The sequence below is a fragment of the Chiroxiphia lanceolata genome, chromosome 2, assembly GCF_009829145.1.
Source record: "Chiroxiphia lanceolata isolate bChiLan1 chromosome 2, bChiLan1.pri, whole genome shotgun sequence".
Classification (NCBI taxonomy): Eukaryota; Metazoa; Chordata; class Aves; order Passeriformes; family Pipridae; genus Chiroxiphia; species Chiroxiphia lanceolata.
This window is the reverse complement of record NC_045638.1, coordinates 11,856,372-11,883,320: the sequence shown is the minus strand read 5'-3', so window position 1 is coordinate 11,883,320 and position 26,949 is coordinate 11,856,372. Positions and strand designations below refer to the sequence as shown.

The 26,949-nt window shown below is 34.9% G+C and overlaps 1 protein-coding gene across 3 annotated transcripts in view; it reads left to right on the top strand.

Moving 5' to 3' along the window:
• Positions 1–26,949, top strand: part of IL1RAPL1 (interleukin 1 receptor accessory protein like 1) — a 701,789-nt gene that overhangs the window by 420,877 nt on the left and 253,963 nt on the right. For all 3 annotated transcript variants that reach the window (XM_032679220.1, XM_032679222.1, XM_032679221.1), the window contains 2 exons: positions 6,342–6,528; positions 7,878–8,031. In XM_032679220.1, the coding sequence (XP_032535111.1) occupies positions 6,342–6,528; positions 7,878–8,031 (341 nt within the window). The remainder of the gene's footprint in view (positions 1–6,341; positions 6,529–7,877; positions 8,032–26,949) is intronic.

The following is a 26,949-nucleotide window of genomic DNA, read 5'->3' as shown; positions in this document are numbered from 1 at the left end:
AATGAAACAAATTGGAGGAATAATAAAACTATTAACTTGTAATTTTCCAAAGAAGCTACAGTACTGCATTTCTGCTATTCTGACACATGGTGCTAAGTAAGGTATAAAAATTATTCTTTTTCATGCTCATTGGTTCCCAAGAAAAAGCAAGTGCCATCATCTCCTGAATTATGAGGAGATAGTATACCTAGAGGCATTTCATGCTAAGGTATTATCTCCCTACTGCAGTTTGTAGAAAGCTAAAGGGATTTTCATCTGTAAGGGTACACTTCACAGCTTTTTATACTTCTGTCTCTTTTGGTAATATACATCGATCTACTGCAGTGAAAATATTTAGTATCATTCTGACACATCTCCATTTTAGCACTTCATGACTCACTGGCCCAAAATTTTTTCACTAACGATCCTGGGAAGCCTTACTGAAATGAGTAGCTAATTCAGCACTAAATTTGTAAGTAGCACTAAAATATTAAATGTACTATTAAATTCAGACTAGTGGTAATCCATATTTTACTCACCATTTACATCATGTGCAGTACAATGCTTTTTTGATTTATTCCTATCCTTTTTAACAACCTCTAAAATTTTTACTTGCAATCCATATGTAAGTGCTGTTCTCTGCAGGAGTTTCCATACAATATATTTTAATAGGAAGTTGTTTCTAAAATTCACTGTTATTCACGGTGAATAACATACAGGTGTAGTATTAATATGCTTTTTAAATCTTTATTTGGTAACTTTCTTGAAGCACATACTCTCTCTGATTACTTTTACAATTATTGGAATTCCTAATATGACTGATTTATAAGCATGTATGTATTGACATAGATTATAACAACAGATGTTGTAAGAATAAAAGACTTTTCTTTGAAAGTTATCTGTAAAAAAGCTTTCATTTCAAGTGAAATGTTTTTAGATTTATATACTGTAGGAGTACAGAGTTGCATTATAGAAAAAATTTTATATTCCTGAACCATAAGAATATGGCTTTTTTTTCTTTTATCTGAAAGGAAGTTTTAATTTCAAAGAAAAGGTTTGATAGAAAAAGTAGTTAATTTTATGTAATTTATGTAATTTTGCTTTCCATATAATTGCCAGTACAAGTTCTTAATTAAGATTAATGACATAATTGTGTCCAAGCATTCCTGAGAAAGTGATGTTTTATTAAAATCTGAAAATCAATATCAGATTGATTCCAGCTCTTGTAAAGGAATAGATTTCACTTAGACTTTAAAAAAGACAGAGATCATTCAAAAAAGTCAATAACATAAACATTTACACATATGTTTTTTCTAGTTTACCCACAAAAGAAGCTTTAAGGTATATTGAGGATAAGAAAATTAAATTCCCTTTCTAAAGGCTAATTTTTATTTAATTTTTATTGTTCGGAACATCAATAAAAGGCCTTTCACATCAGTCAGTAGCTCCCTTTGACACAAGGCAAGTGTTATTCTAATGCAGTTAGACTTTGTACTTTGACATCCTCTTCTGGTAGGTTTGGAGAGGAAACTTGGGATGGCAACATGTACTGCTTGTGTCAGAAGAAGATAAAATGTGAAGGTTTTGGCTTCCAAGGATGGAAACGGGCATTAAAACCAAACAATATTTTCTGGTGTGACTAATTCAAACCTATTACAACAAGTATCATGCAGAGCATTGATATTCAAATAGTCCTGGAGGCTCGTGTGCACTGGGTTATTTCATAGTATCATGCACATAATTAGGTGACCCTCGAGGGAAGAAATCAGTGCTTATGTAATTCAATTGAGGTCAAAAGCAGTTTTCAAACTGGGTTGGCCCCCCAGGGTATGGAAGCAGGAGATAATTTCTAAAGCACAGAGGAAAATTCCAGCTGACTTCTGTCCACCTCCTTCCACTTCTCTCTTCCCCATGCCTGAAGCACTGCCCCAGCACTGGCAGCTCAGTTGGCTCCAGAAACTTTGTGGAAAAGGTAATCTGTAATTTCAGCTGTCGGAGCCAGGAGTGTGGGAGTCAGCCATTCTAGAGTTTGGGGGGGAAAAAAACCAAACAAGAACAACAAACAAATCAAAACCAAACTCACCAAAAGAGAACTTTGCATATAAAGTTTGTGAACTGCTGTCCTGAGCAAATGGTCCAGAAGCCACAGACTGCTGGGGGCATCAGATCCTGCCACCAAAGGGACCTTAGTACATGATAGCAATTCTGGCTGCAGCATGATGTGCTGGCCTTCCTCACCATGTGACCCAAGGCCTCAGGCATGTCCTCAAACAACCCCGCTGCTATGTAGAGGCTTTAAAAATTTTTGTACTAAAGTTTTAAAGCTCACAAAGAGCCTTTGGAGCTACTGGCCAAGAGCACGAGTAGATTATCAATAACGTGTTTTTGTTTCTCTCTTGAATGAATGCTTTACTCTCCAGCTTTCAGGCATCCAAATAATTCTAACAGAAGTTACTTGGACTGAAAAAGGACAAAGTTGTGTCTGCAAAACCATGAAAAAACTAATTAATGAAGTCAACAAAAGTTTTCTCCAGAAATGGGATGGACCATTTACAGAAAATGGATATTGACATCAGTGGCTATGTTCACTTATTAAAATTTAAAACAAAGCTGTGAAGAAAAGAGTTTTGTCAGACTTTCTTTTTAATGTCCAGTTTACGAGGAGTTGGAAATAAAGTTGCTTTTCCAACTCAGTTGGTATGATGAGGGAAAACATAGAAGAGATTTTTTTGGCTTCCTGTTTACTCTTCAGTTTGTTTACCATGGTAAATAGCATGATGGCAAACCACCAGAGTGGACAAGCAATGGGTAGAGTCCCAGTTTCCCTTCTGTCATGAATAGGGATGATGAGGGATGCTGCCTTGGGGAGTACTGAGCTGTATAAATCCACTCCTGAGCTCTCTCTGGTGAGGCTGAAGAGGAGACCGACAATTACCAGTGGATTTTTTGGAGGAAAAAAAGCATAGTTTCATAAGAGTAACCCACCTGGCCCATTTCAGAGATGTATTTTATAAAGAAATCATGGTTTAAGTGCTTAGTTTTCTAAGCAATTCCTTTAAATTTAGATGTCAATATTGTAAGTGCTAAAATTTAGAGAAGCTGTTCTTGATCCATGTGTCTTTTCTTGTCTGTTTCCCCCACTGCCTCATCTTCTTCCCCCTCCTTTTCTCTCTGTCAAATTACCCGTTATTTTAACTTCTTTTTAAGATTTAAATGGATGTATTATCTTAAATAAAAATCTCCAAAGAGATTCTTGATTCCTGTTTTTGTATTTTGTACTGTTTAGATCTGCACTATTGTAGTGCTTGAAAATCTATTGAATAAAAGAAGAAAATGGAAAGTTTCACTTATATGTACTAAAAGGTTCTAGCAAATTGTGCACTACATTTGTGACTGGATCGATTAGAGAACAAAAAATTGACTAACTTGTCACTTCTTATTACCATATTCAGGAAAAAAAAAAAAAACAGGCAAACAAATGAAAGAAACCCTCCAAAAGTATCATGCGATGAGTTAAAGCACAGTTATTTTAGCCAATACAGGTTATTAAAATGCCTTTAGGTCATGAAATGAGGATTTTTCTATAGTTTTGTGTTTCTTATCTGGTACCTCCAGTAACAGAAATACAGAAAATTTTCTTAATTCTAACACATGAACAGTTTTTATCCTCTTCAGTATATGCATGCTTGCCAGAGGGCTCTGCTACCTGCTACTTTTTCTGCTACCTGAGAGGTTTGACATCTACTGTATCCTTCATACTCTAGCTGTAATCAGCAAATTCACCTCCTCTTTCTCCTTCTTCTTCTTCTTCATTCCCACCTGGGGACTGCTTAATTTTCTTTCTCTGTTTCTGTTCTCTGAGCCTATTATCTTGGTTTCCTTTGCTCATACTGTTTTGTAGCTCTGCCTTCTGTGTCATTCCGAGTTTTGTTTCAAACCAACACCCTTGGTTTCTGACACGGAGTATGAAATGAGTCATAATGACAGTGCAGGTTGTATTTGGAGTCAGAATAAGAAAGTCTGTCTCACCAGTGGGCATCTGGAACTTTAGGTTCTTTTGGTGATACTTTGGACTTTTGAAAGAAACATTCAAATTCTTTGTCAGCTAACAAAGAATCCACCCTAAATTTTTTAGTACCTTGTGTCTGACAGTTTAGAAATATCATCTTCAAACAATGAACTTAAACATTCTGGGATATTTCCAAAATACTTCTCTTATGGAGCAGAAAGCCTTAGCTGCATCTGGTAAAGGATCTGCTGTTGCGATGGAAACTTGGATGTACACCAGAAGGAATTCTATGTCTGGCAATTGATATTGTCACTGTTTCAGAACAGAGTTTTTTAGTAGATCAAAACATCAAATCATAATTTTTGCACAATGTACTCTGAATTTTGAAAGATCCCTATGTGACAATTTTACTTACCTTGTTTTCTCAGAGAATGGAAGGACAGTTAAGTGTCATTTTTTTGTTTGGTTGGTTGGTTTTTGCCCTGCTAGGTCCTTTTAGAAATACTTAAATCATGAGGTTCAGTAACATGAACAAAACATAATGCTCAAACATATAGGAAGGATCAAAAGAGAATATTTAAATATGAAAATTGTATAGCCAAATACCTCTCTATATATTGTTCTCTGTCATCCAATAACAGAATCTTCTCATCTGTTTAGTATACTCTTGAACCTCAGAGCTTGATGGATTGTTCAGGCCTTCTCCCCATTTCCAAGGGTTAGAGTAACGGAAAAGAATTTTACCAATTCGGAAAAACAGAATTAGGTGACTTGTTATGATGTTTCCAAACCACATGATTAAACAAAAAATATTCCAATGGAGGAATAACATAAGATACATGAATGAAAAAGAGTCCTTTAAAAACAGGGTGATTTTTACTTGCATATACAGGTAAGAATGGTGATCATCTCTTTAACAGCTTAAAAGCAGAAAGAGTGATCCATATTCAGTGAATTCATTCTTTGCTTTGCATAAAGTTTAAATAACTTTGCTTTATATGGACAGATTCTTGAATGGGATAATAAATTGTACTTATAGCTTCATTATAAGGAAATAATTTTGTGTTTGTTTTCCTTACAAATCTGTGAACTAACTGGATAGCTAAGAGTCATTCTGTTCCAGAATTTACTTTCTAAGACTATTCTCTAATTTTATAGTTACTTACAGAGCTTCCCTTACAGGGTTACATTTTTCTCTACAAAAATTGGACTCTAGAGTTCTTTGAATTAAACATTCTTATTCTTTATCCTTAAGAATTTCTGTTCTCTCTTATTGAACAGAGAAATGAAATAGATATTAAGAAATGGATCTTTGAGATTCTCCTATATCTGATACACCGGACTCTGTTGTAAATAAGCAATCAGCTCATAGAGCCTGAGAATGGAGATAAGGAGATGAATGTTTCCTCAGTGCTCTCTGCAGGATACTCTTTCAGCAGATCAAGGGTCAAAAGCATTTACAAAACATTAGGAGAGAAATCTTGCATTGTCACAGTGTGTTCCTGGGGAGTACTCAATTTTACACATTCATTTACTGCCCACCTGGAAACTCAAATGAAAATAAATAAATAAATAAATTTTAAGTAATTTTGTCTCTGAGCCTAATTAAAACACACAGTGAAATGTGGGAAGGCAGACAATGTTTCCTACTCTCTGGTTGCCTGGCTTATCAACATCCAGGAGCGGAGTCAGTAATAAGTTTCAGGAGAAAGCACAAACTAATGCAGGCTGTAGGTAATGCAGAAACAACATTTTGTCCTGGGATGTGGGGATTAAAGGCTAAAGTAAACAAGTTGATCTGTGTTAGGTTGAAACATCCTTCCTTCTATGATTAAAAGGGTCACAAGACTCTTTTTAATTAAAGTCTGCAGAAAGGCCACCACTTCCCATTTGAGGAATGCTCAGAGTTGATGAATAGGTGGCTCTTGGTGTGGGGCTCTAATTCCAATTTGTCATTTGCCTGTAGTATTACAGTATGATCCCTTCCCTCCTGAGAGCTGCCATAATGGTGTCTGTGAGCAAGCTGGTTGTATAGTTTCACTGGTAAATACATGGATCTGTTGTTGTTTACTTATTATTTGTGAAATTGTTCTAAATACACAGTAAGGGCACTAATATTAGAAAGATTTTGATGAAAGGGAGAAATAAACCTTTAGTCATAGGGTAAGGCAAATCAGCACCTTCTAAATATTGTCATTACTGGTGAGAAAGAAGCAAAATTATGATGAACAGCTATGAAATACACACAGAATTTTCAAATTTTTTGTTGGGTTGAAAAACAATGTCATGTGCATTGGCAATTATTCTTTTTTTTTCATATTAGACTTTTCTTTCTGTTTTTATTGCATTACAGAAACTCAACTTACTGTATGAAAGTGTCCATTTCGCTGACGGTGGGTGAAAATGACACTGGACTCTGCTACAATTCAAAGATGAAATATTTTGAGAAAGCTGAACTTAGCAAAAGCAAGGAAATCTCATGCCCTGAAATTGAGGATTTTTTATTTCCATTTAGGGAGCCTGAAATTCTGTGGTATAAGGTAAGGAATGCAAGCGATCTATACCTTCAACAAGATTGATTTTCATGATCTAAATGTGTTATGAAACTTCGATTGTTTTAAAATTTGTAAGGAACAGACAGCAGAATCAATGATAGAGAAGAATGAACTAATTGAGAGAGAAATTCAAATGCTTCCTTTGCTAAACTTTATAAGATATCTGTGCATGCTCTTACCTGAATTAATGGCTTAATTTTGCAGCATGAAATTCAGCGTATACTACCAAAACTTTGATTTCTGCATGAGTTGAGGTTATATTTGAAAATATAATTTCATTTTTTTTAATCTTACTATTATGTACTGATTTCTAGATCTTTACTTAAAGGCTAAGTTCTTGCAGACAGTGCTGCCTGTGTGTAGTGCACTGGAACTTCTATGAATAACAGCTTGAGTTCTTCAATTCTTACTATCTACATGAAATACTCAGTACTCCAGCTCTCTATTTAAAGACCCCAAACTCTTCAGTAAATCAGAAATTTATGTTCTGTGTATTTTGCCTTCATAGACCTTTACAGATGTCTGTGTATATAGGAAGTCCTAGTTTAAGTATGCACTGGTATACATTCTAATTATTTTTCTGAAGTCTGATAATTTACCTGATAACATAAATGCTGTTAATTATGGTTTACAAGGCTATGCTATTTAATAAGGGAAATTTTGTGGCCTAGAGAGATATGGTTCAAATTAACTTACAGTATATCTAAGATAGGAGAAATGCAACCAATTATTTGCTTATTCTCATCTTGGATTTTGTGTTTGTAATACAATATTTTTGTAGATTAAAAACTCACATCTCACATTATCTAAGTTCAGAGAGCTTTGATTTTTAGATGGTTTTAGAAAGATATATATATATTTCTCTTCATTCTCATAATCTTCTGCTTCTCTAAATTTTTTAGTTATAATGTAAAAAAAAATTATTAAGAGGAAAAAAAAATAATCCTTGCTTGAAGCTGCTGGCAATATAAAAATCCTTGCCTGCCTAGTTGATGGCAGTATAAAAGTAATAGATCACAGGCATAAGTGTAATGGTAAATACATAAATTAAATGGGAGCCACTCAGCAAACTAATGTCAAAAGAAAACCACCAAAGGAATCAACTCCTTGTTCTTGACAGAGGCACAAATATTAAATCAGCTGATAAAATTCCAGTCTTTTTTCTTTTTAATCAACACCTAAATGGACTGGATTTTTAGATATTTAGTGTATACAAAGTTTATAACTAGCCTGGGCTGTGGCCTAGCCCCCTTGGCTTTGAGCAGCATTGTAAACAGTGGTCCATTTTAAGTGTAACAACACAGTCACTGAAGTGTTATATTATCTTTAAACAGGAATGCAAGTCAAAGACATGGAGATCAAGTATTGTGTTTAAAAAGGACACTCTTGTCATTCGGGAAGTTAGAGAGGATGACATTGGAAATTACACTTGTGAGTTAAAATATGGATTCTTTGTTGTCAGAAGAACGACGGAATTAACAGTTACAGGTAATTACAGGATCTTGCTATATCTCCTGTATTTATGTAAAAAATATTGAATACTGTGATTTGAGTTGTGTGTATTTGAGTCATTTGCACACAACTTTGCTGTGTGCCTAGATATGAACGGCTCATACATTTAAGCTCTCCTGAATACTTCACAGTGGTATCTGTAGCACCTTGACAAGTCTGACTTCTGTTCTGTTCCAAAAGATTGTGGGGAGCTCTTTCTTTTGACTGGAAAATGTGGTCAAGGAACAGGTAAATTCAGCAAGCACTACCTCTAACAGAAAATAAGATTATTAAATCTTATCATACTTCTTCATGTGATTAAATGCCTTAGGATTTAAAAATAGCTGTATCAATAGCTCAATAGTATTAGCTCTAATTGTCTTTGGATGTGAGAACAGCTGTAGCCACAACCAAGAGCAGCAGCTCTGTCCCAGTGAGACCTTTACACCTGTGTGACAGGTGCCTGAGCAGGGCATGACTGAGGGGCAGTAGCATTATTCTCCTGGTATTCTCTCCCCACTTTCTGCAGTTTATAGTTCAAGAACTTCCTGATCTCAATTATCATTCACCGTGGTTACCAATTAACCTATTTTCCATTAGTCTGATTATTTTTCTAATCCATTTAGTCTTGGCTTCAAAAACATTTTGAAGTATCAAGTTCCACAGAGTAATTATGTAATATAAATAAACTCTATAATTTAGTAAACAGCAATTGAACAAGATACATTTAATATAATCTGCATTTAAAACTACCATATCAATATGTAAAATCCATTATCGATGAAAACAAAATATATACTGTAATAGTGATGTCCACAGAACAGTATGAAGAATGGTCCACTGAATTTTCAATTCCTCACCAGACCTCCAACCTCTGTTTTAAAAATATGTAAAACATATAGTTGAACATATACCTAAGGTAGAAAATCAACCTTTAGAATTAATGGATAACAATGGAAAACAGGAGTACATAATGATCTGTGCTGTGTAGTTACACAGTAAATTTCATAAAAGAAGGCAAAATAAGGATTTTCTTGGAACACTCGAGGTGAACTAGATCCCTGTGGCTGACAGACACCTGCATGTATGAGTTCTTGCACCTTCAAAATACCTAATAAACCAAGAAACAAATCTTAGAGAAATTATTTTGTGGGCTTTTCTTGTTCCTTTTTATTATCTAATATGCAAATCTATTGCATACCAACAACTAGTAACACACTTATGTTGGGCATTAGGTTGAATTGCAACAGTTTCTTTCAATGGTGAAAAGTTTGTTTTCTCTTTCAATGTATCCCATTTGCCCTCTCCATTAACAGAAATTATAGAGAATTGTGGTATGTAATTAGTTGAGTCTGGAAATCCTATAATTTATGTTGTTTTGGGAGATTTCAAGTAATCAATTGTATTTATTTAAGCTCAATAACCAGAATCTTTTTGTTGTTGTTGTATGGAATTGATTTATTTGGTCAGTACAGGCAGGCAATTACTGTCAAGTGATTAACCTCACAGTAAACATCCACGTACTCTGTTTAATTGACTCTGATATAAAGAAAACAAAGAGAGATTCTTCGAGCATGTGATTTATACCAGAAGGAGGTTGTCAATTGTCTTTTACAATATATGATATATGGATTTGAAGAGTACGTATTCCCTCCATCATCAAGTGATCCCTTCTGTCCCCTGCTCCACTGCACAGCAGTATTTCAACAGGCTTAGTCTGACAGAAAAGAGAATGGAAAAAAAAACACATTGGAACCAGATGCATGTTTGCATTTGTAGGAATAATTTAAAAAAAATGTAATTCATCACTTGTAGTGTAGCTAGGAGTTCAGTATTTAATGTTTAACTAGACAGAGACAGAAGGAGACTTGGTTGATTTTGATGTGCTAAAAATGAATGAATGCATATGGAGGGAATTATTCAATTTTCACCTCTGCAAACCCCAGCAGATTTAAGGACAACCTCCAAATAGTAAACTCCTTGGGTAGTATTGTAGGTCTTCATAACATCTTTATAATATTATGTGACTAAAGAGGACAAGCAGATTTACTTATAGTACTACTAATTTTATTACACCAATATTGATGTCTTGATAAGACTTTTATTTAATGCTTTATAGGTAGAGATTCTGACCTTAGGTGCCTGTCATGCTTTCTTGGTGACCTGAAAAGCAAGTTGAGGTGCCATGGACATACATTGAGGAGTTCATAGAATAAATGAGGGCTGGTGGAACAGACTGTTTATTTGATTTGGAAAAGGAATTAAACTTTAATTTAGGAACCGAGAAATAAATGTTGCAAATGTCAAATTAAAAGTAGAGAATTAAATTGATAGTTGATTTCCTTACTGTATTAATGAAAACATAATTAATGGAAACAAAGGAATAACACACCCCTCAGATGTACAGTCTCAAACACATCGCCAGGCAGTATCAATAAATGCTGACATTTGTGTGAACCGTTGCTGACAACAAATTCCATCAAATTTCATCAGTTCCACAAGGAGTGATTTTTTTTCCTAAGACATTTGAAATTTCTCTACCAAAGATACTTTTTGACTAGAATGAAAAAAAATTAAAAATATTATTAATAATTAACAATTTGCCTCAGAGTTTTCAGAACATGTGGGAAGTTGCGATTTGTTTATCAACATATAACAGGTTTATCAAATTTGGATTTATGAAAAGTAACTCCGTATTCCTTAGCATTACCCTTTGTGATAATGTTGTGTGTGCTGCTGTCACACACCCATCATTAGAAAACAGTCTCTTATTTTTTTCCATTTTCTATGTGCTATGTTTCCAAGTATGTGTTTACGTAAGATTGGAATTTGGACTTTCTACATTTCTTTCCTGGTATATACCACATTTCCTCTAGAAATAGAAAAAAAAAACACAAACCACACTTGTGATGAAAGAAATCCATGAGCCAGATATTTTTTATATATGTGTATGTGTATGTATGTGTGTATATATATATATATATATATACACACACACATTTGTAGTATTCTCAGTATAAAGCTGAAGATCCACCGTTCTGCATTATTAGAATTGCCTAATAAGAAATCAAATAGTTAATTATTTTGCTAAGAAATCATAGGTTGTTGACCTAACAGGATTCAGTGTGTTAAAAAGAGAGTAGAACTGGTTTAAAGCAACATTCCTGACCTTTGTTCTACCTAAAAGGTAGAACAAGAAGAAACAAGGAGAACCAGGCAGAATATGCAGAGAGTAGAGTTACACAATCACAGGGATAAAAATTATGATTTGGGGAAGCAGCAATATTTTAGTACACAGACTATCTCTGAACAATTTTAGCTGAAAACTGTCCTTTACATTGTAAACTAAGTTTGGACCCAGGCAATCATTTGTAGAAATTTCTTGAAGTATTTATTGCAAACAGTCTTTTGAGCAAAAGATAATTTAGGTGCTCTCTAAGTGAATTCAAAATAAAAACTGTACTGTACAGTGTAGTGTATTAAGACTTCCTAAGAATGATCTGTTGTTGAGTTTGTGGGGTAGGAGGTATGTTTTTTGAACTTCATGAGGTTTGCACTGGCCCACCTTTTAAGCCTGTCAAAGTCCCTCTGGATGGCCCATACCTTCCTTCCAGTGTGTGACTGCATCACACAGCTTGGTGTCAGTAGCAAGTTCTCTGAGGGTGCCCTTGATTGCACCATCCATCACTGACAAAGATGTTGAACAGTATCAGACCAAGTACCAACTCATGAGGGTCACCACTCATCACTGGTCTCCACATGGACAAAGAGCTGTTGACCACAACTCTGGGTGTGGCCATACAGCCATAGATGTCTCTCTGATTTGGAGACAAGGATGTCATGCGGGACAGTGTCAATAGCTTTGCATAAGTCCAGGTAGATGATGTCAGTGGCTCTGGCCCCATCCACCAGTGCTGTAGCACTGTCACAGAAGATCACAAGATTTTTCAGGCATGATTTTCCCTTTGTGAAGCCATATTGGCTGTTATCAATTTTCTCTTTGTTTTCCATGTGCCTTAGCACAGTTTCCAGGAGAACCTGCTCAATTATCTTGCCTGACACAGAGGCGAGACAATAGAGACTGGTCTGTAGTTCCCTGGGTCTTCCACTTTCCCCTTTTTAAAAATGGGGTTTATATTTCCCTTTTTCCAGTCATCAAGGACTTCACCTGACTGCCAAGATTTTTCAAAAATGATGGATAGTGGCTTAGCAACTTCATCTGCCAGCTCCCTCAGGGCACAAGGATTAATCTCATGGGGTCCCATGGACTTGTGCACATTCGTTCCTTAGATGGTCTTGAACCTGATCCTCTCCTACATGGGCTTAGGATATTCCTTCTCCCAGTCCCTGCATTTTCCTTTCTTGACTTCTGTGGCATGACTGGAGCACTTGCCGTTGAAGGCTGAGGCATAGAAGCCATCGGGAGCCTCAGTCTTCTCTTTGCCCAGGGTAACCATGTCTCCCATTTCTTTCCATCAAAGGAGAGGGCCCACATATCCCTATTCTTTCTTTTGCTTGCAACATATCTACAGAAGCCGTTCCTGTTATCTTTGATATCCCTGGACAGACTCAATTCTTACTGGACCTCGGCTTCCCTAACTTTGTCCCTAACCTTGTCCCTAACTTTCCGTACAATTCCCCTGCATTCCTCCCAGGCCACTTGTCCTCTTTTCCACTTCTTTGAATGTGTCCTGTAAGTATTTTGAAAGTGTAGTGACATTCAGAGTACTCTGAACTTTCTGGTGATCTTTTAAGATGAATGTGGCTGTCTCTCTTAAAAAAAAAGAAAAGGAAGAATACAATAAATTTTATTGGGGAGGAAAAGATATGATGTCTTCAGACAATATGAGAAAGGTTAGAAACAGTTTTCTTTACCTTATAAGCACTTATAAAAGCTTTCTTTCTAGTGTTATCCACAGGTATTAAAGTAGAAGGTAGAACATCTTCACAAAAGTTTTTTTGAAAAACAGGGTCATATCTATAAGCAACTGCAATATTGTAAATTAAGTAGTAGGTCCTGAATTCTTAAAGGCAGCAGGCTGTCTTCCTCACTGCTCTTCTCTCTGAGCAGCTATGAAAGATCACTGACCTAAGGATCCCCCTTTTTTTTTTTCTCACACAATGCACTTTGGCAACCTTTCTGTCTCCTATGGGGAAACCACTGCTGTTATCCCAGACTGTTAACTATGCATGCAACTATATATGCACATTCTTTTCAGTATTGATGCTGTGTCTGCTTGTTATGATAAGCTCAGTGCTTTACACCTTACATACCTGTGTGCCTCATGGTGAAATATGAAATGGCTCATATTATGATTTGGAACTGAAGTTGAAAAGTAAGAACAGAATTCACACATTTTGAAAAACTCACCTCCTAGGTGGTATCCTTCTCGTCTAAGTATAGCTGTTGAAAATCCCTAAGCCATGGTAAAAGGTGATATTCCCTCCTTCTAAAGAATGATAAAGAAAATTACCCTTTCTTAACTTAAGAGCACTTAGTGCCACCTTGGGTACATCTTTAAAGTAACAACTATTTTACAGCTCAAATTTTTGTTGGTTTGGTTTTGGGTTTGGTTGGTTTTTTTTCTTTGATCTTAATGGAAACTTTTAAATGTTTTGGAAGATCTATATCTCACGCTGAAAATATATTATTGTCTAACTGATTTGAATCACTTTCCTTATTATTCTGAGATCTGCCTTAGAAATTACATTTCAAAACACAAACTATACACTGATTTTTCCTGCTTGCAACTTATGAAAATATTCACATAAACAGCCCAGTTGGTAGCTTTTTTGGTTTGTGGTTATGCAAATACATTTTCTAAAAAGTCCTGCAATGTACAGAGTCATATGTAGACTTTTATACTTCCGGAGTGGTCAGATTAGCAGTTTTACTTTTATGTGGAGTTTCAATTAAGACATACCTGCTCTCTCTGACATACTTAATTTAAGAATATATTCAGACTTGGGAAAGAATCGTATTTTACAGCATAGTGCCCAACACGGGTCAAAAATATTTTCATGCAGTGGTTTCTTTTAATTAAATATTAAGTTTAATAATATTCTTTTTGTTACTTATAGTACCAAGGCATTTGCAAACTCTTTCCACTTTTGCAGGATTTCATTCAGATCAAATGAAGACTAGCCTGTGTCTGAGAGGGAGTGTACATGTCCCCACTGCAATAACGAATAGTTCTCAATGATGAACATCATAAAGCGAACAGACCAAATCAACCTTGCAGTTGGAGCATTGCTTATTCAATTCCTCCATGGCTTTTTGAGTTTTAAGTATTAAAATATTTGTTTCTATTCTGTTAAAAGTAAGAAGCCCTTCTATCTGGAGGATGGAATCAGAACTGATGTGTAGGTTCTTACTCCTGAAGCCTCTACTCAGCCGCTACTTTGTTGTCTTTTTTCATTGGTTAGACCCCTAAAGTCCCCTTGGAAACAACTCCAACTGTAATGAGCACAATTTTAGATTTACAGATTTGATCATGTCTACAATCAAGCTATAGTAATACTAATTTAATGTGTACTGATGCTATTATTTTTTTATTTGAATTTAGCCTGCTTGGTTTAACAGATTTGTGCAATAATCTTGAAAGTGCCAGTTTACTCTTTTAATCTTGACTACCCATGACTTTTGTAGTCTTTAGATTTTTTAGGCATAAAAAGGAATGCAATTTTTCTGTTTCGCAGTTACACAGTAGCTGACTCTTAGTGTTGCTTTAAATCTGGGATATGTTGAATAAGCTTTGCCTCTTGCTTTCTGAGAAAATTTGTCTTCATTAGCATAGGAGAAAATCTTACATGACTACATGCATGTATGTATTTTTAGAGCTGAAAAGATCACTGTAAAAATAAGTAGTATGAAGAAATAATTATGATTAAATTATATACATAGCCTTACAGCTCCTACATGTGGATTTTTATACATATTTTGTGAATAAGAAAAAACAAAAAAGTGAAAGGGACACACGCACACATTTTGAAGGTTATAGCCTACTTTAAGTGGACTGTATTCTGACTGTGTAAGACAAAATATTCACCATTTTTTCCCGAAAATATTGGCTTTAATTTTTTCCAGGTATGCTGCTCTTTCTCACTCAATACATTGAAATACACACAAGTGTACCTTTTTAACATTAACAGGTGCTAAGTGAAAAAAGTGTTAAACATTAAAGAGGGTTGTTTTCCAAGCATTTAGAGCTTGAACATAGACTCTGCTTGTTGTTTGCAGGTAATGACAGGGTTGAACCATTTTGAATGTGCCCAGCCCCTCCTTGCTTCAGCTGATCCCGATAGTTATCAGACCTGATGCTCATCCTTTTGTTCATCATTAGTTTAATTAAATTCCAGAACATAGTCAGATAGAAATTCTATTTACCATTATTCTGTGCAAAGACTAATCAAATATAAAGTAAACAATAGACTCATTATGAGAGCAGTATGTTCAAAATACCAACCTAACATTTTAAAATACATAAAATCCTGTAGGTTTAACAAATACATGGCTGAAGCGTGGGCTGGATGGTTTGTTTTTTAATTAGAAATGAGTGATCTCTTATAGTGCAATCATTTTGGTATAGCTGAAAACAAGGGTCTAAATTAATTTCCTGTGTGCATTTGAGTAATAATAATCAAAATGTTATGTAGATATTTGATTAAAACATTCTCCATAAATGTTCACTTAACATTTTTATTGCAAATGGGTTAAGTGGATTATTCAAAACCAGCCTTATATTAAGACAGGAATGAGCAAAGCTTTATATATTTTACTTCAAAGGAAGTACAAACGATGTCATGTACTCTGTTATAGGTTGAAATTATGAATTAGAAAAGCAACTTCAGTAATTTAGCAAAAGAACAGATGGGAGACAAAATGTCACCTTCATTTTCAACTTGATGGTGACCTGACACTTCTTCCTTTGCAAAACGCTGAACTGGGGTGCTTCCAAAAAACAGCTTCAATTATTAGAGATTATTCCTATCATGATCACTGGGTACAGAGAGCTCCTCCAGACAGTAATTCAAAGAATTAGACAGAGCTGGGTGGTCAGAACTTATTTAATACAACAGTTTCTCTGGGCTTTAGAAGGAGAGTTTTTCTCCTTAGATCTATGAATAACTGGTTCCTTTTGGATGATATGTTTACATACTTGTCTTTCTGGACAATATCCTAATTCATGCATAGCATGCTGTTCTTTTTCTGTTATTTGTCAAAAAATCCTCCAGGTCGTGGCCACTATTTCTGAGTTTTCTTATTTTATTAACGTTTTTTAAGCAATGATTTTTTTTTGCACTTCCCTTTCTACAAACTAGTTCTTCCTCTCTATTTGATAGCATAACTTCAGAAGAGAAGTGACCAATCTCTTGCAGCTTTTTGTGCGGATAATGCAAAAATAAGGCAGTTATAAAACCCTAAAATATACTAGAAATTTTTGCATTCAGTATCTTAAAGTAAATTTCAGTATTTGCAAGCTTATTTTATTCACCCTTTTTACGTTGTGTACTATGTCCATTGATGCCTTTTCTTACCTTCTACAATGTTAATGAATGGAAAAAATATATTTGGTTTGTGATAGTTGCTTGGACAGATGCTATGAAATAATGTAATTGATGATGCAGTCGTGACTTCTTTTGGAATCCTGTACTCCCTGTTGACAACATGGTGTCAGTAAAAGGTAGGGGGATGTTTTAATATGTGGTGATCAGTAGAAGAAATCTTAGTCCCTAATGAAAATGAAGACTTCCACTTAAATTAGATATTATGTAAGAAATGTAGATTGTTACTGTGCATGCTGTTGTTAAAATTATGACAGTTTTGCTGGTTTCTGACCATAGTGTTGTTATAAACCTGATGTCTTTTTAAAGTTCTACTAAAATTTTTTCTGAAGACTTTTTTTCAATTGCAGCTTTGTGTGTAAGGTTAAAAACTAAGATAAAAATAATTACTCCAAACAAATTTGTTTTTTACATCAGTTGAGAAAAAATTTAGGAAAATGCCATTTCCTGAGTTATGAAAGTTTGTTTGTGTGAGCCAATTTCCCTTTCTTCGTGAGTCATATCAGGATACTGAAATATAAAGATTGTGAGTGGATGCTCTTGCCATGATTCTGCTTCCAATTGTTTCAGTTTAGTGGGGTGGAGTTATTAAGATGAACTTCATTCTAGAGAGAGAAAGAAGCTGTACACAAAAATGTTTACCAAAAAACTGCTTTAGTGACTGCTAAAGACATAAAAGACATATAAACCCTTAGCTCAATAATATCTTGAAAAAATTAAGTAAATCTGTTGTTAAGGCACCCAAGATACCTGTTAAACATCCTTTTAAAAGGTAGATAAATTACAATGAATGTTAATTTTTCACATTATTGCTATGGTAGCAGAAGACTTCATTTTACTTTTATGTTCCCCTAGAGTATGCTAAATCCACCCATACTGTTCTAACTGAGCATTTGTCATTTCCCTAGCTTTTCATATAAAGCTTTAGATAATTTATGTGTACAGTGAAGTCTTCCAGGATGATACTTTAATAAACCAGAGTATAAAATGTACAATAGCATATGGACCCTGTGTTGCCTCCATCCTAAAAACAATCTGTACACATTCCTAAAAACAGTCCATACACAATTAGACTAACTGAATATTTAGATTTAAAATGGAGAGCGTTTTTCTAATGCTTTCAATGTCTTTCAATTGGCTTAGGCTAATTCTAAACTCAGTGCTACTAGGTGAAAATATATTGATAATACATATGTTCAGGGAGAGATTCCAGATAATACATGCATCTGAAATCAATGCAGTTGTTCTTAGAGGCAGAAAAACTTTGTTTAAAGAAGAAAAGGAAAGACACCTCATTTTAACTGCAGGAGTATCACATGGGTAAAGTGTTAGTAGCCTCAAAATCATGTAGATAGTATCTGAGATATATTCCATTATATTAAAAGAAAAACTCTTTAAGAGTATTCACATCCTGAGATGACCTCAGAAATGTTGTTGTCTCCCCTTCACCACTCCAAGAAGAAAAATAAAAGGCTTTTTTTCATGGTATTAATACTGTCTCACAGTATTAATTAACCATCTAAAATATCATAGTATATAAACAATAGAAAAACAGTGTATATTAAACTTAAGAAACAAATTTTACTTTGAATTCTATTACAAGTGTGAATCAAGACTGACATCTTAGTTTCTTTGAGATTAATGTCAGTTTTCCCATCAACTTAACACAGCCAGTATTTCATCCTTGGATTTTCCAGTTATGAAAGATCAGAACTGAAGTTAATTTTAAAAATCGAAATCAGTTTTCAAAAAATCTATTTCTGCAGAACACCTTGATGTTTTATTGGTTATCTGTCATGCAGTTTCTTTCAATTAGTGAATACATTAGTTTTTTAAAAGGTTTAAAAATACTTTCTGCATGTTTTAGTAACAGGAAAAATGCATGATGTCTGTGTAGTGACCTTCCAAAACAGGATGAACAGTAGATGAATTTTTTTTTTTACCATCATAAAAAGGGAAAACCTGCCCATATATTTCTACATGACTCTAAAATACAGAATTTAATTTTGAATCTAGCTGAAACTATAGTTCTTCCTAGTTTACTCACTTGGTGAATAGTTTTTTTCAATTATTGTTGGAATCAGTATGGGTATAACACCTACTGACTTACTGGAAAAAGTACTGAAAAAGGACTGAAAAAAAGCAGTCAAGAGAACTAATGTTGTGTTCTATGATAATTTATCTGAAAAGTTTAAAAATTAAGATATGTGAAAAATAATAGAGATAAAAAATTGAAATTATATAATATTTTAACTTCTGATGCTTTACTAACCTGTGTGAGAGCTTAATATAGGAAAACAACTTCACAAACTTGTATTTTTTTCTCTATGAAGTTGATAACACACAATAATTGCTTGAATATGAAAAATAAATTGGAACTAGCAATGACATTTTCTATTTCTTTAATGTAGTTTTTCCTTTTGCTTTGAAGTATTATATTCACATCCTGAACTAGATTAATTTAAAAATATTGGATAATACTTCACAGAACCATGATTGATGAGTGATATAAATCAGTGAATTTCCTCCACATTCTTTACACAAAATGAAGAGGGAGTGTCAAAAGAGTAGAAGGATGCCTGTGAGTTTTCTCCCTTTCTAAATCATTCTGTTTCTCCTCACTGCATTCTTCCCACGTTAAACAAGTGTTATATTTGTGCAGACATAGGATATGACAAGAAACATTCTCAGTCCTTAAATAAGCCCTTTATGGAGTCACTAGTCCCACAGCATAATTCTACTCAAGTTGTGGGAGGTTTATTTATGGTGAGTATATGATCTGTTGTGTGGTTGTTTTTTGTTTTCTTTTTCTAGAGGTAAGATTCCTCTTATCTAAGCTTAATATTTACACCTGCTGGCATATGAGCTCACTGCTCTTCATAGCAATTCCATGGCATGACTTGTATCCTCTCTGTGCCAACGTGTTGAATATCAGATGAGTAGTGTTACACAAAATTCCACTTCCATCTCTTGACTATCCAAGGATCTTTACTTGACAAACTCAAATGTAGATTTACAATATAAGTATCTAAATTACATGAGTCCTACCTTAAGGTTCCATGATTGTTACAATTATAATCTTTGGTAATGGTAAACTGGCTCTACATAATATTTTATTGTTATAGAACAAATCCAAAAATTCATGTTAGCTTTTCAAAGCAGGCAAGAACAAAACTGTAGTACAAATGTGTTTTGTTTTTTTTTAATTGAGATGTACAGTTGAAAAAAGTAAAAAAAAAAGGGCAAGCTTTTGGGTGTACAAGGCTGTCTTCAGATCTCAGGGGCTAACTATACCAGTTGGTCTAATAAAATATATTGCTTCTACCTTCTTTTATCTGAGCCATCATGTCTCAAGAAACATTACTATTATTATTTTTCATGGCATTTAAGTTTTCTTAGGGTGGAATAAGAACATGCATTTCTTTAAGCTAACTGCAGTGTGCAAAATAAGTATAGGGTTTTTTATTAAAATATTGCTGTTTTGATTCATTTTGGCAGTTAGAATAAACTGTGCTTCATATGTAACACAGAGTGTTCCTTTTTCCATCCTGTGCTTTCTTTGAAAGTGATGATTGTGGTTACGAGACAACTGGAAGCTTTCCTTTCATACTTCACTATTCTCAGTTCAATGCAAAATAAACATAAAGAAAAATGAGCCCTCGCTGAAAAGAAAGGTTTTGGCTTGAGAGCTGCAGTAAACAGAATAAATGTTTCCTTAGAAGTAGGTGGGTTATGATGCTTCAGTGTAGAGATGGCAGATTTATTTTAAACTACTACTTCTGTTCAGTACTTGCACATATAATAGGACATTATTAATGTTGATATCAACTGTCTTAAATGCTCAGGTGAGTAAAGAACCTGAGGAGAGATGCGATTTTCATTTTGTTGTCATATAGCTCTGCCAGCAAACCTTCTCTCTTGCAGACTCAGCACAAGACAGAAGTGTGACTCGCACTGAACACCTCCTACTTCCACCACAGCTCTGAGCCTGGCACTAGAGCCCAAGCACCAGCTGCCTTACAGCATCCCGTGCTGGACCTGTCCTAACATACCACCCCTTCTGAACCTGGCACAGTTCATGATTTCAGTGGGCAAAACTGGCCTCTCTCACTTTGCCCAGCCTGCCCTTTGAAGGCACAGACCAGAGATGCACTTTGGGTCTCGGTGTCACTTCTAAGATGTGCAGCAGCAGCAGCAGGAGCAGCAGCAGGAGGTACCTCCGAGGGGGCCACCCTGCCTCCCCACACACACTGTTGTGGTTGTTCCTGCCCTCCTGCAAACCACCCATCTGCACATCCTGCCTTGGGCAGAACTCGGGTGGTGGCAGTGGACAAGCCAAGGCTTGGGAGGAAAGGTAGCTCTAAAATAACCCTCTGAAGATGGAGGCAGCAGGGACCTCTGCAGGCCCAAAGGGAGCACCCACCCACCTCCCCCACCCACCCACAGCCTCCAGCTCTGAGCAGCCACCCCTCCATGAAGTGGTAGAGTGTTGCTGAAATCCCGTTTGGATTTCTCAGGTGTTTTCTTCCTCCAAAACGATTCCATTACTTTTTCAGAATTTTTGAGCTAGCGTTCAGAATTCAAAAAGTCACTCCTGAATAACTTGGCAAAGGGCAAAAAATGCATTGTGATAAGCTAATTTAAATAGAAATAGGCTCATTCCTTTGTGTGGGTTGCATATGTGTTTTGGTTGGTTTTTTTTAAATATGTAGATTTTTATGAGCAAATTCAATTTCCTGAGGAGCTACTCCGACACCATCAGGCAAAAAGAAAAATTAAGGCTAGGTGAAGGGATTGTCATTTTCATACAGCAGCAATCCAGACTTTTTGATCACATTTGAGGAGTGACAGTTTCTTAGGATGACTGGGAGGACAAGAACAGAGATTAGGGAATAACAGACACTTGAAAAATGTGGATGATGTGATATTTGCTGGAAATTATGTGATCACAACAGGAGAAGCATTTATTTTTTTCCCTACTCTTGTGCATAAGTAAAAAGCTGTACGCTTAATAGGAAATAGTCCTATGCAGCTACTGTTCTTACTAAGAGAGGCTCAAAAGACTGAAGAAAAAAACTGGAAAGATCTATTCTGGCTTCTGAAAAGTCAAGGACATTTCAAAACAGTTTTACATGTGCTCTGTAATGTCTTATTCTAATATATTATAAATGCTTGTTGGCAGATTACATCTCATATTTTCAAAAACTAAAGTCTGTAACGTTCTGCTCTAGCTGTCTTCTTGTCTATGTGCTTCAAAAGCATCTTTGAGACCTGTCATAGTAGTTTTGATATGCACATGAAGCTGAGAGAACAATGATTATAAACTCCACTCAGAAAGATATAAAGGTAGATATGCCTACTCTGACATGAATAGAAAGCATAAAGCTCTGAAAATATCTTGCTTTAGACTACAGTATATGTAAATTGAAAGAAAATATAAACACAAGTTCAGTGTCCTGTTATTACTTAATAGTTCCATAAGAGACATGGTAATTTAATTTGCTTGTCAGTGTTACTTATTTTTTAATGACCTGTCTTTTGAAAATAGCAGTTCTGAAAAGTGTTACTTAATTCAAAGATAAACCAAACCTAAACAATATAAATTATGGAGGGGTTTGGGTCTCACAAGCTGAATTAAAAGACTCTCATGACTTGAAATTTTCTTTCCATTTTTGAATGTATGGCAAAGTAACTCTTCAAAGAAAACATGCTAGCTGATATCTAGTTCTATTATTAAACTGAGTGCTTCATAGTATCAAAGGGCAGAAAACTTACATTAACTTGATTAAAAATACTACACTGAGTCAGTAGAAAAACTATGAGTTTACTCTTGGGATTTTAAAAGGATTTTGTGGGCAGAAAAGAGAGGTTTTTAATAAGTAAATTCTTAAAAAATAAATAACTACATGTGTAGAAGCTCCTATAGATCTTGCTTGTGTACATTATGGAGGAGTAAATAAAATCAGGAGAGTAAGAAATGCAATTCTGATTCAAAAACTGAATTGGAGGTAGTCTTAATTCTTGTTTGGTTATGGAAGTAGTAATATCTAGTTAAATTAACTGAAATACTGTTAAATTTTCAGGATATGGATTGTTTCTTCAACATGAATAGCAAAATTGTATTTATTCTGTTAGAGACCTTTCAGCATTGTCAGCATGTTAGGATAGAAAAAAAAATGTTTTCTGCAGTTTCAGCCATGAAAAGGGAAGCTAGGCCAGGCCAGGCCCGTGGTCTGTGCAGGATTTTGAGAAAAGAAAAAAATCATTTGCACTGCAGTACTGGGCTGTTATTAAAAGATTTGAAAGAGGTTGAAAAATATACTCATCTACAGCTAAGAGACATTTGATGACTTTTTTACTTATGTAAATAAAAAACATAGTCACATGACTCTATTAAAATAATTTTTACCTGTTGTACTTTTAATTATAAATATTTAAATGTTTTAATTAAAACACATTCACACCGATTCACTACATTTGAATGGATCTTGCTGATTACCAGTCAATAGAAAACATTTCCATTTTAAAAAACCTTCCTCTTTTCATTCTCCAAAATCTTTGCGAACTTTTTGAGAGGAGGGGGGAGGAGAGGGACAAGCAATACACAAACTACTTGTGTGTTTGTTTGTTTTGTGGGGAGAAAAAACAAACATAGTTTTAAGAGTGTTCAGCTATATTTGACCTTTACCAAATTTGACTACTGTGTCTTTGAAGAAATACGTGGAACTTTCTGCTCTGGAAAGAAAATACACTTTTAAGAGGAGAAAGATAATTTAAAACTGCTGCCATATTGTTAGAAATCTCTTTGATGAGATAAGAAGCAGATTTTTAATGTCCATATTAATACATCAACTCTTTGTCATAAATAAATTGACAGTATTGCTGGGGGCAGGGGAGGAATTGCTGTGAATTAAAACCAAGACAGTAGGATAATTGTGGATAGAGTTTTTGAGACAAATGTATCTTTCTTTCTACTGTGCAATGGGAGCTTGGGAAGACACACCCTTAAAGATTTGGTAGGTATGGGAGAAAATGAATATGCAAATATGGAAAGAGTAAGAGACTTCCATTAGTAGAGATGGGAAAAATACTCACAGAGAAGAGAGTGATTGGGTTTTTTTTTCTACAGCAGGCCCAATGTAAATGCATTGATCATTTTCCCTACTGTAGGAATGTGTACCATTTTTCATGGGATAGTACTGACACTGAAGACTGTTGAGCTAGTCAGAAGTCATGAATATATTTTAGTGAATACAGTTATATCTGTCATCATGAATGGCTGCTGTAATCACAGCTTCTAAAACCCATTGTTGGCTTCAACAGTCCATGGCACAACAGAGCTCTTCAGAACTACACCAGTTGTTGACATTCCGTTAAAGAAAACATTATAAGTGTAATGAATATGCTTAGATTTCTTTTTACTCTGTAAAACTGATTTATAAAAAGAAATAGGAGAAGGAGAGAAAAACAAGAGGACAAACGACTGTAAAAAGTAATTAAAGGTATGAATGCTTGGGAAGGGTAAAATACTGCTGTAGCTATAGTAAAGACTATTTGGCACTCTTTAAACTTAGATGGATTTCTTTTAAGATTGTATATTGTTATATCATTAGGATTATCAGAGCTATCACACTGAATTTTGTTTCTAATTTTTGTTTAAAAATAAGGTTATGCAAGACTTTTAATTTATCATTTATGTACCAGAAGGCTCTATAACAACCATTTTACAAGATTTGCTCAGTTGAAATTATGAGTAGTTAGATTCTAGGAGAAGTTCAATGGTAGTGGATATCTAGTTAACTTTTTTACATTGTGTATTTCTATATTCAGCTGGAGAAGAATGTACCCTACCTGAATCTCACTGAAATTATGCTGTCCTGTAAGTTTACTGCAAAAGGTTTGTATAGATTGATACAGTAAAAACATAAGCCAAAGCAGAGCTAGACATCACTTACTTATTTAATAAATAATGATTTCCCTCTCACCCCCAAAGGGTAGTTTTCACAATCATTTTAGATTTATATAAAATCTGTTGAAGAGTTTTGCCTTTACCTGTCAGCTTTGCCTTTACCTGTCATCATGAGATATTTCAACTGCAGTATGCAGCCTTTTCCTGTTTAAAAAGCTTTGTAATTATTGTCCTCATTCTAAGGAACTTAACAAGTGAGAAGCTCCAAATTACCTTTGAAGCTATTACTATGTAATCCACTGCATGATTTTGGTTTACTTGCTTAGTTGCTTTTAATCTAAAAATGGCATTACAGCAAAATAAACAGCACTGTCAAATACATTAACCCATTTTTCTCCCTGCCTAAGGTTATGTTGGTTACCTATACAGATATTTGAGAAATATCTCTGCATCTTATGCACAAATGTTAAATAATATTAAAACATAAATACATGAAGAATATTAGAATAGGTTTTTAAAAGACTGAATTAATATTTAATATGGCTTTGTTGTACAAATAACCTGTCACAGCCAGTAAGCTCTCCTCACCCTGCTGCACTGAAAAAAGTGCAACATTTTAGAAATATTTTTAATTTTGTCTGGTAAAATTAAGGTGGGATTTTTGCATCTGCATAACAAGTTGTTTTAAAATAACCTTGATTGTCCTTTGGAACTGGATCCATGTCTGATACTCCACCAAGCATTGTTATATGGGTTAGACTGCAAGCTGCTAATAGTTAAATTGTGAGTCTGAAGGAACTCAACAACTAAACAAGCACTTAGAATTCTTCTAATCTTTTTTTCATATATCATCTCTAATAAAGTGAATGCTTAGGTTATTAATGAGGCTACTAGAAGTTGCTTGCCAATCCCTTTTTTTCTTTCTAGGAGATTTATTTCTGCCTAATACAATAGGAAAAAATTAGCTAAAATTATTTAGAACCCTTTTTTTCAGAATCATGAGTCTTAACGGTCAATGAAATATGAATGCAGAAGTAAATGAAAATAATATAAGTGAGAACTTAAAATGTGTGGAAGTGAAGAAATTTGGAGGTCACATGTTAGAAAGGGTAGATACTGCAGCAAATGAGGCTCAGAAATCTTAGTAATGTTAGTGGCAATGAACTATTAGGGTGTGTTGGCTGAGAGGTCAAAATGTTCACAAAGCCTTTTTTCTGAGTGACATAATTTTTTTACTTGCATAGTGGTTCCATCAAATGATGACTTTTGTGACACTGCTAGAGTCAGTGAAGTGTCACCCCTGTCTGGCAGTCATTCTTGAAAAACAGTCTTACCAACCAAACTAATAAAGCATGCATTCCAAACAGCTGCTGTAATACTGCATTGCAAGAGCAGTAATAGGCAGGAGCTTTCTGGATGTGTCAAGACAGTTCCAGGTTTGGAGATGTTTAAAAAAAAAGTGAATCTTTAGTTTCACTACTGATAAATTCAAAGACTGAGAACTTAAAATGTCTCAATCTCTCAGTCATCTGTACTACATTCATAACAAGAGGGAAAAAAAGACACTAAGTTCCTGATTGTAAATTATCAGGCTTGTCTCATTATGATTCCTGTCTGACAATACCTACATCACACAAAATACCATTACAGTCAGCCATAATTGGCATTCTTATTGGTAATCTCAGAGCAGATGAGACTTGAATAGTTTTGAAGGCTCTGCTACCAGCCTCACTCTTAGGCTGAGTCCCAAAAGTGCATCGGAGGAGGTGAGAACAGGAGGGATGAAGAAACCTCTCTGCTCTGATTCGTAGACAAATAAAAGATTTTTGTTCATGATATCATGATTGTTTGCTACTCAAGATAAATAACTTCATTTGAAATTAAATAGTCTCTGTCTTGTTTCTAAACTCTTTTCAGTAATTCACCTGTGGCTGATATAGAAAAGGAAAAAATAAGTCTTGAATGACAAACCAAGGTGTTTAGTAAGGCATTGCCTAGATTCAAATTGTGGAGGTTTTTTATCACACAGAGAGTAAGAAAATTGGATTACCTGTGATAAGATTTAATTTAAATGTATTGATCCCTACTTAAGGAGATACCCAAATTATTCCCACATGGTGGTCTGCCAGACTTAGGATCAGCCAGACTTAGGCTAAACCACAAACATTCATGTTGAAGGACTGTGCTGTATTCTGATCAGCTTGTGCAGTGTGTCAGCTTTGGTTTTTGTTTAGCAGCGTTTTTAACAGTTGGACTTGATGAACTTAAGGGTCTTTTCCAACCTAAATGATTCAGTGATACCACGATTCTATGAAAATAGCTGTGATATTCTCTTATGTCACTACAAGATCCCTTCAGCCCAGCTGTATTTTGCAGCCACATAGTTCAGCAGCTGAGAGTAGGTATTAGTTTGTGCACTAACTCTTGACAATGGCTTGAAG